The sequence below is a fragment of the Sphaerodactylus townsendi genome, linkage group LG05 (genome assembly GCF_021028975.2).
Source record: "Sphaerodactylus townsendi isolate TG3544 linkage group LG05, MPM_Stown_v2.3, whole genome shotgun sequence".
NCBI lineage: Eukaryota > Metazoa > Chordata > Lepidosauria > Squamata > Sphaerodactylidae > Sphaerodactylus > Sphaerodactylus townsendi.
In genome coordinates this window covers 64,224,642-64,244,104 of record NC_059429.1, presented here as the reverse complement: position 1 = coordinate 64,244,104, position 19,463 = coordinate 64,224,642, and the positions used below count along the sequence as shown (strand labels likewise).

General features: G+C 39.9%; 1 protein-coding gene across 6 annotated transcripts in view; it reads right to left on the bottom strand.

The window, feature by feature from the left end:
* FYB2 (FYN binding protein 2) overlaps positions 1 to 19,463 on the bottom strand; it is a 46,884-nt gene that overhangs the window by 2,040 nt on the left and 25,381 nt on the right. For 3 of the 6 annotated variants that reach the window (XM_048496757.1, XM_048496760.1, XM_048496761.1), the window contains exons 9-19: positions 19,209 to 19,335; positions 15,892 to 16,024; positions 15,740 to 15,780; positions 13,853 to 13,922; positions 10,603 to 10,695; positions 9,269 to 9,312; positions 8,210 to 8,270; positions 7,208 to 7,297; positions 3,434 to 3,533; positions 1,024 to 1,183; positions 529 to 562 (exon numbers count right to left, since the gene is read on the bottom strand). In XM_048496757.1, coding sequence (XP_048352714.1) covers positions 529 to 562; positions 1,024 to 1,183; positions 3,434 to 3,533; positions 7,208 to 7,297; positions 8,210 to 8,270; positions 9,269 to 9,312; positions 10,603 to 10,695; positions 13,853 to 13,922; positions 15,740 to 15,780; positions 15,892 to 16,024; positions 19,209 to 19,335 — 953 coding nt within the window. Of the gene's footprint in view, positions 1 to 524; positions 563 to 1,023; positions 1,184 to 3,433; positions 3,534 to 7,207; positions 7,298 to 8,209; positions 8,271 to 9,268; positions 9,313 to 10,602; positions 10,696 to 13,852; positions 13,923 to 15,739; positions 15,781 to 15,891; positions 16,025 to 19,208; positions 19,336 to 19,463 lie in introns of those variants that run through there. The other 3 variants (XM_048496759.1, XM_048496758.1, XM_048496762.1) reach the window with 3 other exon arrangements.

Below are 19,463 nucleotides of genomic sequence, written 5' to 3'. Positions count from 1 at the left end.
CTGTTTTAGGAGAAAACACACCAAACATATTTACCTAACCATCATGCATGGATATGTACAATCACAAAGGTCTGATTTTGTACTGCATCAAGAAGTTCAGACTAATTGAGTGATACCCAGACTAATCGAGTGACATCAGCAAAAGGGTACACTGAAGCAACCATAAACCATCTAGAAAGAGAAATACTGCTCCTCTAGCCAAGCAATTGAAGCGTCTCCTAGTTGCAAACGTTGTGCTTATGTAACCAAGTGTATCAACAAGTGTTAACCCCATCACTTGCAACTTCCATTATTTTTGAACTATGCCCATCTTTGTCTGTCTTTTCATACAGTGACCCTTACCATGCAGTAGGTGAGGGAATCACAAAAGGAAAAAAGATGAGAGGATTACAACATGCCTAAAACTGCTGTTGTCTTCAGTTTCACAGTCAAAAAGTCAATACCATCCTGCAACTGTAGTGCTTTAGCAAAATGATCATGCAATCAATATTATTAATTGCTTATCATAAACATATCTGTGTAATTTACCTGAAATTCAAGTGTTCCAATAGCACATATCCATCTAGAAAGAAAAATAATTAGTGTTACATGGTTTTCCTAGAAATTTAGAGACGAAACATATACAATGTTATATATGTTTTATAATTAGCCTTCAAGTAAGAATGTGCAAAAATAGATAATACTTTTTTTCTCCCAAAGTTGCATTGGGAGATTCATGTAAATGACAGTGAACAATGACAGCTCATTTGTGAGTGGCAAATTCAGGCTTCTGGAAGGAAAGTATTTATTTAAAATATTTTAAGTAGGTAGCAACTATATTATAGTTTCTCAGCTTTAGAAGTGGTCGAGGGGCCCAGAATTCAAGACAAAACATTTTCTTTTGGTTCTGGATTTATTCATTGAAGGCACCTAGTCTTTTCCGTCCAGATCAAAGTAGTAGTTTAGTAGCCATTTCCATGCCACCATTTGCTTTTGTTTTGCTTTGCCCATGCACCTTTAATTCACCGACACCTAGAGACTTACACATGCCTTCAGAATTCCGACAAATTAACTGGTTCCCTTCAGCAATATCAATGACTTCAAGTTGTTCTCCAGCTGTAATTCGTAAATCGAGTTTTCTTTTGGTTAAAGTATTTGAACAATATGCAACTGCAGTTTTTATTACTGTGATTTCCTTTGTATACTGAAAAAGAAAGACCAAAAATAAAGCAAAGCAAACTAAGATAGCTAAACAAAAAACCCATTTAGCAAGGATCATGACAATTGGCCCTGTAGAGAATTTTTTTTTTAATGGGACCCTATGGTTTATCACACTGTGCTGCAGAAAGTCCCTTCCAGAAGCAGGTTGCCATATTTTAAGGGTAAAAGTTCTGCCGTTTGAGAAACAAAGCCTCCTTGGGCATGCAAAACTAGCTGTGAAATTATTTGAATTCTAGTTTATATCTAGACCAGGGGTAGGGAACCTGCGGCTCTCCAGATGTTCAGGAACTACAATTCCCATCAGCCCCTGTCAGCATGGCCAATTGGCCATGCTGACAGGGGCTGATGGGAATTGTAGTTCCTGAACATCTGGAGAGCCGCAGGTTCCCTACCCCTGATCTAGACCTTAAACTATCTAATTGGTATGGTTAATTGGTATGGTTAGCAAGCATATAATAGCCTATTGATGGTATTTATACGGTATTTAAAATACAGTAGCACACGCAATAAAACATAAATTTCAGGCCAGTTTAAGCAACTTGAGGGAAAAGGTGATTATGACCTTTAACAGGTAGCAAGGCCAGAGTTTATTTTTAATCTTTTCCAAACTCTAAAGCAATCCAACGCTGGATTAAAAAAACAAATGAATCATTTAAAAAGCTACCGGTATATGAAAAATTTAAAAGGAATGCTGCCATGATCTCCAGGCCTCTTTAAACCTGAAGTCTCCAACAAGTAGCTCATGAGCTACAGTGTGCTCCATGCAACTTTTAGAAGATCTAAGAAAAGACTATAATAAGATCTGCTTTAGGTTATTTTATAAAGTTTCTCTCTGTGCATCTTAACTGGTAGCTTTGGAAATTTTTCATTACTTCAGAAGTAGTTCTCATTAAACAAAAGGTTGACTACCCCTAATTCAAACCTTGATCCTCAATTACAGAGGTCACATTAATACTTCCAGGGAATATGCTTTGGGGATAACCACTGAGAATACTTTATACGCTGTGACTAACCACAGATGTCACTTAAATAGCAAGGTCAAAATACTCTTTATGGTTGCACCCAATTTGGAAGAAGACTATGTTCCAAATTATCTCTAGGAATTTTGTCAAAATTACACATCACCAGCATGAAATTAATGTGTTTATTGGAAACCTGATCTACCAACAAACCCATCCCCCCACCCCAAAATTGTGGACTGCAGCTTGTGATCATTCAAACAAACACTCTGCAGTCCATAGATTTTCCTTTGGAGTGCTTGCATCCTTAGCATTTGTGGAAAAGTTCAGATCCCATGCCAGTAGTTTGGGAGCTGTTTTTGGTGCCCCGCCTTTTCCAAATAAGGGGAAAAAATTAACTTTCTTGAGAGGGTATGCTGGGACATTGGGCTCCCCACCAATCAAGGGCAAAGAGCAAGGAAATCATAGAAGACTGCTCCTCTCCAGTAATGACATTTGCCATGTGGAATTGTACAAACACCCATCCCTGTATTTTGGAAAGGTGTAAATAGCTGATAACTTTGGTGCCCAAGTAGGAATTTTGGGACTCTTCCAGATTGACTGAGAAAGAGTTATTTTTTGCCAGCTTCACTTCATCAGGGTGGGGTTCTGATTAGGCCTGGTTAAGAGGTTAGGCCCTACTGGGATTGGCTGAAGTAGCACAGGCTTCTGTTTAAGTTATGGATCAGTGAAAAGCATCCTGAGGCATTTTAGGATGATTCCTGAACCAGCCTATCATGGCTTGCCAGTCAAAGGGCTGGTGCCTGTGGGGCTGTGCCTTCACTAGTTTCAACCCTAACATTGCTAGCATGGGGGGGGGGGTTGATGGTGGTGGTTTGGAGCAACAGCTTAGTATGCAAGCTGGAAAAAGCAATTAGCAGATTAAGACCACGTCACATTTGGAGCTAGGGTAGGATTGATCACTAATGCTGGTATAGCTCTAGCAGCCCATTAGGTACTGAGCCCATGCTGAGAGTTGCGCTCAGGCACTTTAATAAATAAACCCCAATTGAACCAGTTTATTGTGGGTGGTATCTTTGGGGTATGGTGGGCCAACTAGTGCATGTAGTTCAACAGAAGATAATGTATACATAAAACTGTGAATAGGTTGGAAGACTGGCAGCAGTTGGTAGACTAATTTTTATCTACAACAAGCAAACACTCACACCACTTTAAACAACAGTTAACCAGATACAAACCAAGCTATGATTCTTTTTTTAATGGAAGATACATACCGCAAACTTCTCTCTAAATAATTTTTCTTCTTTTGACATCTTGTTATGCTTTCCAACATGGTATTTCTTGACTTTGAATAAGTTTCTGGGAGTCAGGCTACTAACAAAGAATACACACATAGTAGTATCTAGCAAATAAACATAAAAATTTTAATACAAAAGGCAGTTAATTCACCTTACAGCCCTTTTTACATCAAACCTAAAGGTCATGCACCAGGAATTTCCTGTCCCTTCCTACTGCTGCCCCTTTGCTTGTTGAAAACTTGTTCATTGGAGTCAGTAGACTCACTGGGGGAATTGCAATTCAGTGCTGGAGAATGAAAAATGTGTGAGTGGTGACATGAGGAATTTAGCCATCCTTCATTCAAGCTTTCTACTCATGTTCAGGGTTCCTTGAATCTAATTGCCAAGGAGTAACCATGTCAGTCTGTTGTAGCAAAATAAAAACAAAAATATTTTTAAATCTCAGTCTATACCCTGTTCTACATAAAGACCTACATAAAATTGTAATTTCATCTGCCATTTCCTTTTCTCCCACTCCATGTGCTCCATGCTCCCCCCAGTAATTGCAGTCGGTCTGGAGTAAATGACAAGTGAGGGGAGAATGTAGAGGGGGGAGCAGGAGCAAATGATGGATGAAGTCACAATTTCACTTAGGTCTGTATGTGGAACAGGGTGTATAGTATAGTATAGTATAGTATAGTATAGTATAGTATAGTATAGTATAGTATAGTATAGTATAGTATAGTATAGTATAGTATAGTATAGTATACAGTGATGAAGGGAGAGGGAACTGCGCCTGGAGCATGAGCTGCCCAAACGCCCCCTTCTGGCCCCACTCTGCCCTGCCCCCAAAACGACCCAACCTGATCTGCCCTGCCCCCAAAATGCCCTCAGCCCTGCCCCCAACATGTGACGGCAATGGTGGCACCTGCAACAAGCTGCCCCAGATGTCCTCATTGCCGCTACGCGTCTGATAGTATAGTATAGTGTTTACACAATATTATAGTATATACTATATATACAATATGATAATATATAGTATATATACAATATTATAGTATTGACATTTTAGCCCTTGTGAAAAGTTACTTATGCATGTCATTAATGCTAGACACAAAGAGAAAGGCTCATTTTTAAATCTAACACATTCAGTGCAACTTTATAGTCATATCTAAATTTATAAATGCAGAGATGTGCCTAGATGTACATGTACACAAACAGTTTTCATCAGAGTGAGATTCTTGCTGGAGTACTTTGTCATTTAAAAATATGTAATGCTATGTGCCAGGATCCACAAAGCCACCTCAAGTACATCCATGGCCTTCATTACATCCAGTGGAATTTTTCATTCCCTTTGCTTCCATTCTTTCATGCCATCACAAGCTGCTTTACAGAGTGCTTCAATTTTAAAAGTGGATTGCTAACCAGCATGGAGGGCTGTTCCTTGAAAAGTTCATCAATGAACTTCTCTCTAGGGCATCTGGGCTTGGGTCTAGATTTATGTGAGCAAAGGGAGTCTGCATAAGCAGCAGTGGCGTAGGAGGTTAAGAGCAGGTGCACTCTGATCTGGAGGAACCGGGTTTGATTCCCAGCTCTGCCGCTTGAGCTATGGAGGCTTATCTGGGGAATTCAGATTAGCCTGTGCACTCCCACACACGCCAGCTGGGTGACCTTGGGCTAGTCACAGCTTTTCGGAGCTCTCTCAGGGTGTTTGTTGTGGGGGGGGGGAAGGGCAAGAAGATTGTAAGCCCCTTTGAGTCTCCTATATTATTATTATTTATTAGATTTATAGGCCCAAAGGGCTCGAGGCGGCTCACAATACAGCTGTTCCAATAACAGCACATAAAATACATAACTAAAACTAACCACATTAAAACAAATTTCCACAGCAGGAGAGAAAAGGGGATATAAATCCAAACTACTACTCCTACTCCTCTTCTTCTTTCTCTTCTTCTTCCCCTTCCCATAGTTGTCTTCCAGGGTAACCTCTTTACTGCACCCCATTATGGTATGGTATGTTTTGGCTGCTACTGACAGAGACATGCTCCCAGAAGTAAAGTCCATTGAATAATCTGGGACTTATTTTTGACTAAATCTGCTTTGAATTGTTCTTTGTTTATAAGCAACACAGAAGTTTGGAAGTATGTGGGAGCCACTATGGGATAGAGAACAACTACTTGGATTAGCCTCAAGAGTAAAAATATTTCCATGGCTACCAGGGTAGTTTCAGAGGAAGGAAAAATAAACTATCCATGCCTGTATCATAATGCTACAGAGCTATGACCATGGATCTGTTTCATAGTTTAAACTTTATCTAATGATCTGTTGTTATTTGTAAAGCTATTTGCATTAATCCCAGCTATCTGTAATAAATCTGTACAGATCAAGACAAACAGTTATTGGTAGGATTATGACTTTCAATAAAGTGGCAGTGACATAATTGATACAGACATAACTTTTTATATATTGGATTGCTATAAAGTACAATGAGAACCCCCATAACAACATGGACCCAAGATTAATAACTGTCATTCTGAACAAGAGCTCCACATGCATATTACCTGATATGGTTCCTACAAATCAGTGGATCTCATCAAACCTGGCTAAGTTCCAGGCCATACAGGAATATTACTGTTAACTGCAATTAACCTTCCCCCTCAAGGTCCTCTACCCCCTAGGAGAAGTACTTGGTGGCGAGCACTATCCGGGTGGGGGGGGGGAGTGTTTGGTGTTGAAATGGTGTTGAAAAGGAATTCATGCGTTACTATGTTTTGAAATGGTGTGTTAAAATGAACAGGTTCTTCCAGCAGTGTAAAGAGTTAGATTCCACGAGTTTTTTCACTGAGGGCCAAACTCGGATGTGATGGCATCCTTGTGGCGGCTATGAGAACACTGCCATCATTTTTTTTTAGTTTGGACTGATATCCCCCTTTCTCTCCTGTAGGAGACTCAAAGGGGCTGACAATCTCCTTGCCCTTCCCCCCTCACAACAAACATCCTGTGAGGTGGGTGGGGCTGAGAGAGCTCCGAAAAGCTGTGACTAGCCCAAGGTCACCCAGCTGGCTTGTGTGGGAATGTACAGGCTAATCTGAATTCCCCAGATAAGCCTCTACAGCTCATGTCGCAGAGCGGGGAATCAAACCCGATTTGATTAGAATGCACCTGCTCTTCACCACTACGCCACTGCTGCTCCTTTTAAAATGTGTCATTTTAAATTTAAAATGTGTCATTTTAAAATGCCACAAGGGCCTGAGCCTAACACTGCCTACAGCATAGAGCTCATGTTCTGCTTTGGTGGCCCTTATAAGGGCAGAAATGCAGGACACAAATTTTGTAAATAATTTTTTACAATCCCCCCTGCCTTTTCAAATTCCAAAACAGCTAGAGGGGTGACTGCAAGGGAGGGAACAAGAGTCCCTCAGTCCATAGCACTGTGGCTGCAATCAGAATGGCACTTTGAATAACTTTCAAGGCTTTAAAATGGTGGCGGTGTTCTTATGGCAGCCATGAAGACACCATTACATTTAGATAGAGGTTAACGGCCAACTGTCACCTTAGAAAAGCCCATATTCCACATGGCTTTTATTTAAGCAGTCCCTATGATTCTCAGCATAGCCTGCTTTTGGTAGTCAAAGTGGACACCTCCTTTTTTCATCAGCACTGCTTTGGTTGCTGTTCACAATGAAGAAATGCTGTATAGAAATGTCTAAAATAAAGTAAACAAAACAATCTTCTGCCCTTTTGTTAAGGAAATCAGAATTCATTTATTACATTTCACCATCTTCGCTGTTTCTCCATCGATCTTTTTCTTTTGACACGAGAAATCTTAACTTCCAGTTTTTGTGCATCTCATTCTTCTCTCTAGAGAGCAAAAAGAAGGGAAAAATTAGCTTCTGGATGTCATGCATGTTGCAAAATGCTGACGGTCCAAACAGACAATGGGGTATTGGTGAGATCCAACATGATACTACATAACAGACCTCATTTCATGCACCACTGAATCACAAAAACATTTTCAAATGGGAATCATGTAGTTACAGCAGTACACAGACGTGTGGTTCAATAGGTTGCAAACAGAGCACTGAGCATCCTTTACCTAGTGTTAAGCTATAAGGGATTTTTTTACATGCACACATAAAACAGGTGATGTGTTCCAAACAAATTTTAACAAGGATTTTGAGGCCACAATTCTAATAAAGCCATCTTATCCCACAAAAGACATTTAACACTCAACTGTTCCTACTGTCTTACTTAAAAGAACTATCAGGTCAGAATCATATTAAAAAAGTGAAATACTGACCATGAGTGAGCGTAGGCAGAATGAAGTGTTAGTTCCTAAGCCCTCACTATAGCTACATGCAAACTAGGTAAAATTGAAAGGAAAAGTCAAACTCCGGAAGCAAGAAGCACCACCAAAGGAATAGCAGACTTTCAGTGCTGGGACTCTGTTGAAATTTACACAAAACCTCCACAGATTTTTTAAAAAGAGGACAACATTGTGGTCCCCCCTGCCATTGTTGGATGCACCATAACGAAACAACTGTTTACAGCCCCACCACTGGTAATTTTATTTTGCCTTCTCTTGAACTTTAGCCAGAACTTTCTATCATAATCCTGCTCACATTTGCTTTATCTAACATGTATTGACTGTTTAGCAGTATGGTACACAAAATGCACTGATTTTCTTTTCACAAGTGGTTATTGTACATTAGAGGTTTGAAATAGTAATACCATTGACAACAGTTTGTGGTTTGAGACAAAAACATTACTTACTTTGTATCATTTTCTTCCATGTTGACATCGTCATACACCATGTTTTCCTGGGTCACAACATCTACCATCAAAACCATTCAATGGTTAAAACACAACATAGCCATTTATTCGGTAAACATGGAAAATAAAACCTGCATGATGTCTAAATTAATCCAGAGTCACTAAAACATCAGAGGTTTTCTTTTTAAAAAGAAAAAAATTTCCTCAGAAAAACAAGACTGTGGAAGAATTAACCATCCACTGTCTGAAATTCCAAAATATTGATATATTATTATTTATATAGAATAATTAGTTGCCTCAGGCCATTTCCGCTTGGCGCAATTATGCCAGGTTTGAACCAGGGTCTTACATACCACATCTAATTTATTCCTGTTTCTTCTTCCGCACGGCTCACCGCTTCTTCCCAGGAGCAGAGTTAGGACTGGAAGGAAATGCACCAGTTTGCTCTGCACAAGCCCGGGACTTTGGTATTTACTTCGGAAGTATATCTGAGCATGCCCAGTGTCCAGCGTTCTGATTGGCTGGTGCTTTTGAGTGGCAGCCGTAAGCACCTCTGAGCGTGCCCAGTGTACCACATTCTGATTGGCTGTTGTTTTTGAGTGGCAGCTTGAATGAACATCTGGTGAGGAGACCAGACAGCTGGCTGCAAAAAATAAACCGGTCCTGCTCTCCATTGAAGAACCAATGTAATTTCATTAATTGCCCTCCTAAAAATTTTATATTATATAAGAAAATGAACTTGTAATCCACTTTACTCAAGAATAATATCTGTGAAATAAATTTTCAAAGTATATTTTGAAAATAATACACTATAATCAAGTTTGATTAGGCATCTCAAATATGCCTTTGTACATAGCTGAACATTAATGCTAAAGGACAGATGATAATAGGTGTACTAAAAACTGCCCTGGGTCACAGTCTCCTATAAAATTGACAATAGAAGTCAGGGATAATTCAATCCAGAGGACCAGTATTGTTTAGACTACCCCTCCCCCCCCCCCACATACATACACAACCTTTCAAGTGAAAATATTTTTACTGCTGAGCAAATGTTCTTACCTAAATTTGGCACAGAACTGGAGATATTGCTGCAGGAGGAAAAACTAAATTACACACATTTCAATAGTTTTAAAGAAAAATGTTAAATGAGCAGATTAAGAGAAACTACCCATTATTATTAACATGGTTAATTAACCCATATTATAAATCATTGTAGTCTATGGCTTAAGGGTTCCCCCAGTAGCTCTTGTATATATTTAGGAATAGTATGTCTAGATATATGGTTCATGCTACTCTTTTGGACATGATTTTATTAATTATTTTTTGTTGGAATTAAGAAGAAAAAAGATTCAGTGAAAAAGTTTGATACTGCAACTGCCTAAGGGGCTTTGATTTTGGAATTGGCCTTTATTCAGAGTATCACCTTCCTTAATAGATGCAGCTTAGTGCTGACTCTTCAGTTGGCTCTTGATGCAGCATTTCATCAACACCACAGCAATTTATACAATGACTCCATTTGCCAAGGACAAATTTCACCATTTGTCTCCTCCTATTGAAATCTGCCACCCACATGGTTCACTGACCCACAGGATTGAAATTTCAGGGGACTCAGAAGACTGCTATAGCAGAGGGAAACAGGGCTGTTGTCTGCCTTTAGTACTATTCTGCTCGAACTTCTTGGGATTTCTGCCTTGATTTGGTTTCACAGCTGCTTGAAATAATTGATAAACATTACATTTTGTATTGACTTTTCTCCAAAGAAAAATGTACTTAGCTCTCTTTTCCTCTATTTCATCCTCTGTGAGGCAGGTTTGGATGAAATACAGTGCCCTTCCAAAGATTAACTTCTGAGCATCATGTAGGTTTCCTTCTAATTTCCTAATGAAATAAACTAGTGAATATGAGACAAAGTAAGTTTAAGGGTCCAATCTAGATGGAAAGGGCAAAACAACTTGTGGAGCGGCAGAGTGCCATGCTAGTACATTTGCCCACCTGGCTGGTATTAGGGGCACATATGTCAGTGGAGAAAGCAAACATGAAAATCCAGAAGCACTCACCACCCAGAAGTCACACCAGTGCAACAGGAGGCAGGCCAGGGGCATTCTCAGGGGTGGAACTGCCTTTAATCGGCTTCCACCAGGGTTTCAACCTGGGAACGCCCCCCTCCATGGCCACAGACTTATGCCACTGGAAAGTGTACCACAATTCTTTTTCTGCAATGGGGCTTTTCAGGCAGTAGGAGGGTTTTTCAATTTCCCTCCTTTCCACACCACCTGAAGCCCCTTGGAGGAAGCAAGATGGAGCCTTTGCCATGCTGTCCCTGGCCACCACATAGCTCCCCCCATCTGGATTGGGCTGCCCATATATCTGCCCCATGCCAAATAATTACATACCACATGTTTTCTTTCAGCTGAACATTCTTCATTTTAAACTTTTCTTTCTTGAACAATTTTCCAAATTTCTTTGGTTTTTCTACTTTGTCACTGCTAAATAAAAAAGAAAATTTAAGACAACACATTGAAATAAAGATGGAAATGATCTCTAGTAAATGTTTATCAAAGTGTCATTTATCAAAGCGTCACTGATTTTCAGTAGGTTTATGACTGCCCAAAGGAAAAATTATTTCACACCAAATTCAATCCACAAGTTTTAAAAACTTTCATTCATGCTTAAGTGGGATTAGATAAATCCATGAAGTAAAAGTTTAAAATGAGACATCTATGTTTTGAGGCAGGTAGCTTCCAAGTAACAACTGTAGGAACAAACAGAGAATGGCTCTATCCACATGCTTTGGGAACTTCCCAGAGCATCTGTCTGAACACTGACAGATGGTGATAATCCTACGATTAGGTGGTATTCAGTCTCATTTAGTGTTCAGTCTCATTTGGAGACTTTAGTCCTCCTGCATCACCTGACAATATTTAAGGAATCATATCCAAAATATGGCAGGTGTATAGGAGTGTTATGGACATAGTCACTGATTTTTCTTTTCATTCAAAATAATTTTGTAGAATTACACTGACTATACATCAAGAGCCTGATTGCAACTGGGAATAATTAATCTGAAGGAAAGCTATATGGTTATAATTGAAAGATAATGTTTTTTAAGCTAGTGTTTCCCAAATGTTTTGAACTTGTCTCCTTCCTAAACTTATACTACATTCTATTTCTTTCCACCATCATCACTGCCACTATCCTGCCAGTCTGGCAATATGCAGATATCCTTGCAGGCCATTGGGTTTATCCATGCTAATTATTTCATTTTACCATTCCCAAACTATGTACAGGAAACTGGACAACAAATGCAGCAGCTTTTTCCTGAACTTCCTGGCAAATCAAGTCAGAACATCATCATCCTAGCCAATCCAATCAGTACCTATGAGGATACATTTCTGGAGGTATTCAGTTTATTCAAGTCATGGCTGTAGGCGAGGAAGACTTTCTTTACCTCAAGATCATACCATACCCTGCAGCTTTGCACATACATCCTTCCAAATGTGGCCTATCCCATAGTCTGAGAACCACTGCCTTCAATAGAAAGAGTCCATGAGCTTACAGAAAATTCTTGTGAAATCTCTACACATGCCCTTTAACCATTTTAAACCCTCAGTTTCACAGATTAAAATGTTGCAGTTGATATTTTAAAGATATCAATCAAGGCATGACTTTTAATTAAGCAGACCTCACAGAAAAGTAATTCATGATAAAATGATTTGCTGATTCTGCAATAAAACACTGGGACCTTTTAAATTCTGGTTAATAGTTTCAGAGCTAAATGAAATTAGTTATTACTGCATTACCATAGTTCTAAAGAACTAAGAGAACATGCAAGTTGACGGAAAGCACATGAAAGAGCCGCAAGAAGACTTTACATAAGGTGTGGGTAGCAATCACTTTTTTGCAACTGCCAAGCCATACGGAAAACAGCCATTACCCATACCAGAGACCAAATGGAGAATTCCCGTGCTGCAAGAAAACCATTCACATATATGTTTGCATTTGTTATGCCACTCATGGTCTTTACTCTTAACTCTGCAGAGAAAGAAGGTGTATAACAGAGTTGATGGGAATGCTATGGTTTTAACTCACTTGGGGCTCTAGCAGTCCAATCCGGGGATGGGGGGAGGTGTTTGCCCACACCACAGGCATAGGTGGCATCTCTTCTGGGGAGGACAAACTGGGAGTTAGGCAGGCACTGCAGAGCTCCACAGCACCTCACCCAGAACAGCCTGCTCCCGTGGAGTGACACTGATCTGGGGATCAGAGGATGACTGGGGACAAACTAGAGACGTTCCTGGGGAAGGGGGGTCAACCTAATTTTTGCCAGCTTCCACTGGCCTTTGGAGCTGGTAATGCCTTGGGTTCTATACATGGACCTACAAAAGGTGACATGAGCCCATTTAGCCCTATGGAGGGCTTTCAGGTAGCTGGGGAGTTTCTGGAGTTCCTCGCCTTTCTGTGCTGCCTGGGAGCCCTCTGGAGGAAGTGCAGCAGAGTAGCAGCAGCACCGTCCCCAGATGCGGGTCCTATGGATTGGACTATAGGTCTCATTTTTCTTGGCAGTAGGACTAGTTTCCATAGTAGCCTTGAATCAGTTGCTTCAGTGTACACGTGCATCTTTACTGCCTTCTGTGACATTAGGAGAGAATGAACATGCTTCATGCATAACAAAACTAAAACAATGGTACAGTAAAGGATCTTTCAAAGCAACATGCACAATATGCACCAAGAGCTGCATAGATCAGATCAGTAGTCCATCTGTTCCAACATACTGTTTTGCACAGCAGCCAACCAGTTCCCCTGGAGGGCAACACAAACAAGTGAGTGTCAAGGACTCTCTCCTGCTGGTGCCTTTCCGCAATGCCATTCAAAGGTTTCCTGTCTCTGTATATGGAAGGTCCCCTTCAGTCACCACGTATCATGCCCTCCTCCCACTGCATCTGAGAGTTCATCAAATGAAGACCTAGTCGAGCCCCACAGAGATGAGCCAGCTGTGTCAACAGCTGGAAGATTTACAATCACAGGCACCCTACTCATAGCTTATCAGAAGTACTGGACAAGATGCCAAAGTTCCTCTGATTCTCTAGACACAGTACAGTGCTGCAGTCAGAAACCTACACTTGTTCTGAAGTAGAGAAGATGGTCAGCGTGCTTGCAAGGCCAGCACTGTTCAGCAGAGCGTGCCCTCTTATGCAGGCAGCCCAGATGGATTTGATGAGGAGCCATAAACATTAAAGCCGTGGATGCAGCATGCTGTTTCCTGATGCTGCCTGCACTCCACTACTCTGCTCCCAGACTCTGCATTGACCTCGAACAGCAAGTAACAACCTTGACTTTGGTTACTCCCCTTTAGTGTCTTGGCATGTGACTATCTGGCTTAAATGACTCTGCCTCCTGGACTCTCCAACTGAACAGCCATTCCACAGATCATATGCATAAACATGAACATATGTGAATGCAATATATAAAAGTATTGTACATTAAAGATCTACAATAGGGCATTGTTCCCTATTAAGTGTGGACTCCATTGACAATCGAGGTGCCCATTCATTTAGTAGAAAATATACTGCATGACAATGAGGCACCTAATTAATGAAAGAAGAGCTCGAATAAACTATTTTCAGGTAAATAAAAGATACTTACTCCAATTTTGTTGGTTTATAATCTTCACTTTGAACATCCTCATACATTTCTTCAAAGGTACTATCTGGAACTTAACACACAAACATAACTATCATCAGAAAGGAACTTACTGTCATGAATGTAGAATTGCATGAAAGAAGAAGAGCTTAGTATTCTGAAGAGCAACTTTAAGCACATTCTTCAAAAAGTTAACTTTCATTAAGTATAACATATTTTAACAAAATCTTTTTTTTAAGTAGAAATCTCAAAGTGAGTTTTAAAGTTGTTAGAGTGGCCAATAAATCAAACATCAAAACATCAAGACTTTAAGATGTTGGGCACTAATCTTCAGAATGTTAGGTATAAATCAAAGGACTGGATCCTGTCTAACTTCCCAGCACCTCCTTCCCACTGCAGCTTGAAAAGCCCCCCAAATGGTGCTCCTGAAAAATAGGGCAGAATGAGATGAGATTGCCAGAGGAAGGGACATTGGCAAAATTATTGCCCGCCCCCCGCCCTGTGTACTCATGGAAATCAAACCCAAAATATTTTCTCTGCAACAGTATACCACCATAATGAATGCTTTAAATCCCTCAGTTGCCTTTGCAGATTCTGACACTTTATTGTAAATACAAATAGGTTTCCTTAAAATGAATTCTTTCTGCAGTGTATTGCATGGCAGGCAATTCCATTGTGGCAGTGGGAAAAATATGAAAATATGAAAAGTTAAATCTGTATTTCTGCCTCAAGCTTGACAGTATTTGACATTCGCACATTCATTAGTAAGCTAAAAATGCCTGCTTTGGGGACCTTGCAAAGAAGAACAGCTGGACCTTTAAAAGATTATGTGACAAGAAAGAAAAAGAAGGGTAGTTCTGAAACCAACAGCCTCTTGCAAGGAGCAATAACTACAAGATTATTACAAATAATAGTAGAGAACCACTGGAAGGTCAATAAGTTTCAAATTAGTCAAACCTATAAACCTTTTCATGAGGACATGCTAAATGAGCTATGGCAGTATGATATTTTTAACTGGTTTCTTAAAAATAGCAAATTATTTTAACAAGCTTTTCTAATACCGAACAGTCTGTGTATTCGTGGGCCAAAACTCTATAAAATAACTGAGCCAGAAGAGCAGATTAAAAACTATCACTGTTCTTGCAAAGAAATGTTAACATTAAATTACATTAAAATGGGGATTACTGGGACTTCAGCCATCACATACTGAATTGCCACTATTAAGTATTATTGTGAGCTAATCAGTTTCTCATAAGAGAGCCATTTTTTCTATGACAGTATGATTATAGCCCCTGGCAATACCTGTGTGATAGCCTGGCAATTTTAACAGTGGATACTTCAAAGAAAGGACTGTAAGAAGCTTAAGGGGAGGGGAACACACAATAAGCCCACATGCCATTCAACAAGCCTGAAGCTAGATTGTGTGTGGGGGGGGGAATTGTGGGGGGGGGGGGCACGGGAAAGGAACCAGGCAGAAGGCATTGTGCATCTTATCAGAAAAAGCATGCCTCAGGCTCTGAAGACCTTCCATAGAAGGCTATACAAAAATTCACGTCCCATTCCTAATTTGTAGAAGAATTTATCCTTTTCCATTAGAAAGATGATAAAAAGCAAGTCTCACTTATTGGATTAGCCATAAACTAATGGGTTGTTAGGATGCCACAAGGCTGTTATTGTAGTATTTGTCAAGGAGGGAGGGGAGAATTCCAGGTTTCTTCCACATGACGATGATTCTCCATGCAGTTTTCAGTGCATCAGCCCCACCTATGGCTACCACCTACCCCGTGCCACCCCGTGTTTTAATATAGTGATGGACATTCACTATATAGCATTCCAACAATGTGCTGGTTTTCTGAATTCTACCTAAATTTTGCAAACCATCACACTTACCATTGTCAGAAGTAAATGAGCTGAAGGTATCAGAGGCTTGACTGCAACAAAAACAATTTTAGATTGTTCATAATACACATATCATATTTTCAGAGATATTTCAATTTAACAAGAATAAGCCTACAAAGACTTTGCATCTGTAGCTCACTCACAATGCTCTTTCTAGTCCTTCTACATCATCATACAATTCCTCCAGAGCTTGCTGTTGTCTGGAAGCCTTGGGATCCAGAACTGCTTGATCTTCATTGATTTTCAAAGCTTCCAGGCACACATACCCATCTGAAACTGCAGAAAAGTCCATGTTTACAAACTTAACATTCCTAAACACATACAGTGAATAAATGTCTAAAATAATAGATGCTGAAATTCCTTTGCATCTGTTTGGTAAAAGCCTTTTGGAGTGTCAGTTTCTTTATGCTTGCCTTCTTAAAACTGCCAAGAGTATTTTTCACTGCCTCTTCCAGAAGCCTTGAATTCCAAGGGCTGTTTTCAGAAGTGCACTAGAAGCCCATCTGGGCAAACTCAGCAGCATACTAGACACAATAGATGTGCTTGGCGGATGTAGAACAAGCTCTCTTCAGTCTCCCTCAAACTTTAGAGCATGTGGTATATTCTTGGGCACTTATGGAATAGAATTGGCATGTCTGAATTTCAATGACAGACCTATTCCTAGATATAAAAGTTTACAAATGAACAGTTCTAAACAAATGAGTAGTTCTAGACATGAATGTATGAAGCCAAAGAAATGGGAATAAATGTGCCTCCTGGACATTTTGTGTGGAAAAGACATATACTTTTGACCATCATTTTCTTTTTGATCTCTAAGCAGATACAGTTCTATTTTCAATGGGTTAGATTCAAATTAAATTGGCAATTTCCTCTGATTCCCAGGCCACCCATTTACCAGCCCACAAACCCAGCTTCCCACATCTGAAGAATTAAACAGCAAGAGAAAAAAATGGCCTCCACATAACAATTCCTACATAGCAAATTTTTAGGAATTTTCCCTAGTCTATATGATAAAAGACCATAGAGACTTGGTAAGGTAGTCCAGAGCATTACATCCACCTTCAACTTCATTTCCCACTCTCCCTGCACTTGCCAAGGCAGTGCTGAGAACACTAGTGATTCCCCTTTCCTGTCGCAGATTACCCACATGACATTTCTATGGATCCCCTGTCTTCCAAAAGGAACATTTTATAGAGATCAGTGGACTACGCGTGATAAGAAAACTTCCATTCTGCAATTGGAAAATTTAGTCTGGCTCGAACCCAATCGTTTAGAGGAAGACCTCAAAAAGTAGTAATAAGAACATGATTGAAGGCATGTGGAGTATATACAACTCATATGCATTCATTACACAAACAATACTTGAGCAGATTCATTAGCCTCTAGGTTATGAAACTGAAGGAATTCTGTTGCCAAAATAATAATAATAATAATAATAATAATAATAATAATAATAATAATAATAATAATAATAATAATAATAATAATAATAATAATAATAATGACTGGCACTTTTGAACACCCAGCTGGGAAGCTGAACAATTTTCAGTTGTTACTTTAGGGCAGGGGTTCTCAAACTGTGGCCTTCCAGATGTTCATAGACTACAATTCCCATGAGCCCTACCACTTGGCCATGCTGGCAGGGGCTGACGGGAGTTATAGTCCATGAACATCTGGAGGACCATAGTTTGAAGACCCCTGCTTTAGGGGAAAAAACTTATTTTTTGATACTCTTTTCTATATTCAGATAGCTTCATGTCAGACCCTTGAGTGTTCTGACCAATGGATTTATTCCATTCTCTCACAATCCCTGCTGAGGCAGACTAATAGCTTCCTGTGGGAGTCACAACTGCATCTGATGGTCAAATTAAGTTTTGCTGTATTTATATTCGAAAGAGATGTAACTGCTCTCAGGAAAAGACTCAGCTTCTAGCTCATGAACAGTGGAAAGCTCTTAAAAGTGAGACAGGTTACATATATGAAGCTGTCAAAGGAGATTCACAAACAATGCCTGTGTCATCACTATACTAAAGGCAGTGAAGAGTTTTGCTGGGAGAGAAGAATTCTCCACATCTAAGAGTGCAGATACTATCTGAGTGACAAGACTAGCTCAAGCATTTGCACAGCATGGGTGCATCATAATTTAGAAAACAAGGTCTTGTTATATTCTTAGCTGATCATCTAAACTTGACAGATAACCAAATCCTTTCCTTATGTTTTTGCAAGCTCCATGGTCTTCTCAAAATGTTTATTATGACTAGAACTGGACTAAATAAACCTTTGTCAATCAGTCATATGAGTTTCGGTCAATCAGTTGGTTAAAACAGTATACATTTTGTATATGAGAAAGCATAAAAGCATAAATATTTCACAGCAAATGCCATCTTAAAAAAGAATCACTTTTCTTCTTCTCATGTTGGGGGAAGGAATGCCTCTCAATATGACTCATGCATCTGCCATTTGTTCTAGAATTGCTGCAAAAGTTTGTTTCCCCCATACTCCAAGTACTGGGGGTGGGAAAGGGAAGCAAGGTAGGGAACTACAGAGAAAGAATGGCTCTTTTGCCCCATGCCCATCCGTTTGTTAGCCACTGCTGTAAACACCTGCCTTCTGCAGCCCCTACCACCTGCTGTCAGAAACATTTCTTCTCCAAGTCCAGTCTACAGAAGAAGAAAGTGGAGTGTTGCGCTCTTCTGTGTGGAGTGCAAAAATGAGCCAAAGGTCCACATTTGGCAAGACCTAAGCAAGGCTGTTAATGTTAGGACATTTTGGAGAACATGGATTCATTGGATTGCCATGAGCCTGAAGTGACTTGACAGAACTTAACATACACACTGTTATTTTGTCCATATGATAGGAGGGCTGAGACTTAAGGGGAGTGTGGTTGATTAAGGCCCCTTAACGAATACATGGAAAAGGTCCAGTCTGACCCACAACGTCCTAATTTGTAGACCCATTTGTTCAACTCTGTACTACAGCTATTCTAGCTCTCAAAACAGCATATCTAAATCCAAAGTTACAGAAGGAAACTAAGACCAAAACACAATAACTGAACCATCTTCAGATCCTCTGAAGATGCCAGCCACAGATGCAGGTGAAACGTCAGGAGAGAATGCTGCTAGAACACGGCCATACAGCCCGGAAACCAGACAGCACCACAATAACCATTGTTTGAGTCTGTGGTTTGTTACCTGGCTCAAGAGATTGATTAACAGTGTGATTCTAAACAACTTTAAACACCTCTCATTCTACTTTAGTCAGTGGGTTTAAAAAGGTGTAGCTGCTTATGATCACACTTTGACTGCAGAAGCAATTGCAGCCTTACACAAGGATCATATCCAACTATAATTGATTTCTGGGTAGACATACATTAGCAGAGCTGAAACAGCCCTGAAGCCAGCAAGCACACTGAATTTAGTACTGAGGAGTGCAAATTAAAGAAGTATCCAGAAGTACTTACAATTTCTATCCTTTTCTATGAATTGCTCCATAGAACTTTGTGCTTTTCCCTTTTGAAGCATGTTTCTCCCACCAAAACTCTCTGCATTCATTCCTTCTTTTGCATGTATATCTCCATTGTCACCAGTCTGATAAAAAATATTGTGATACACTAAGTACTTTCTATTTTATTGTATTGTGTTTTTAACTCTTGGATTCTGTTCCAGCAACAAGAAGCTTAAAATTCAGAGAACTCGGGAGGAAATGTGAAGCAACT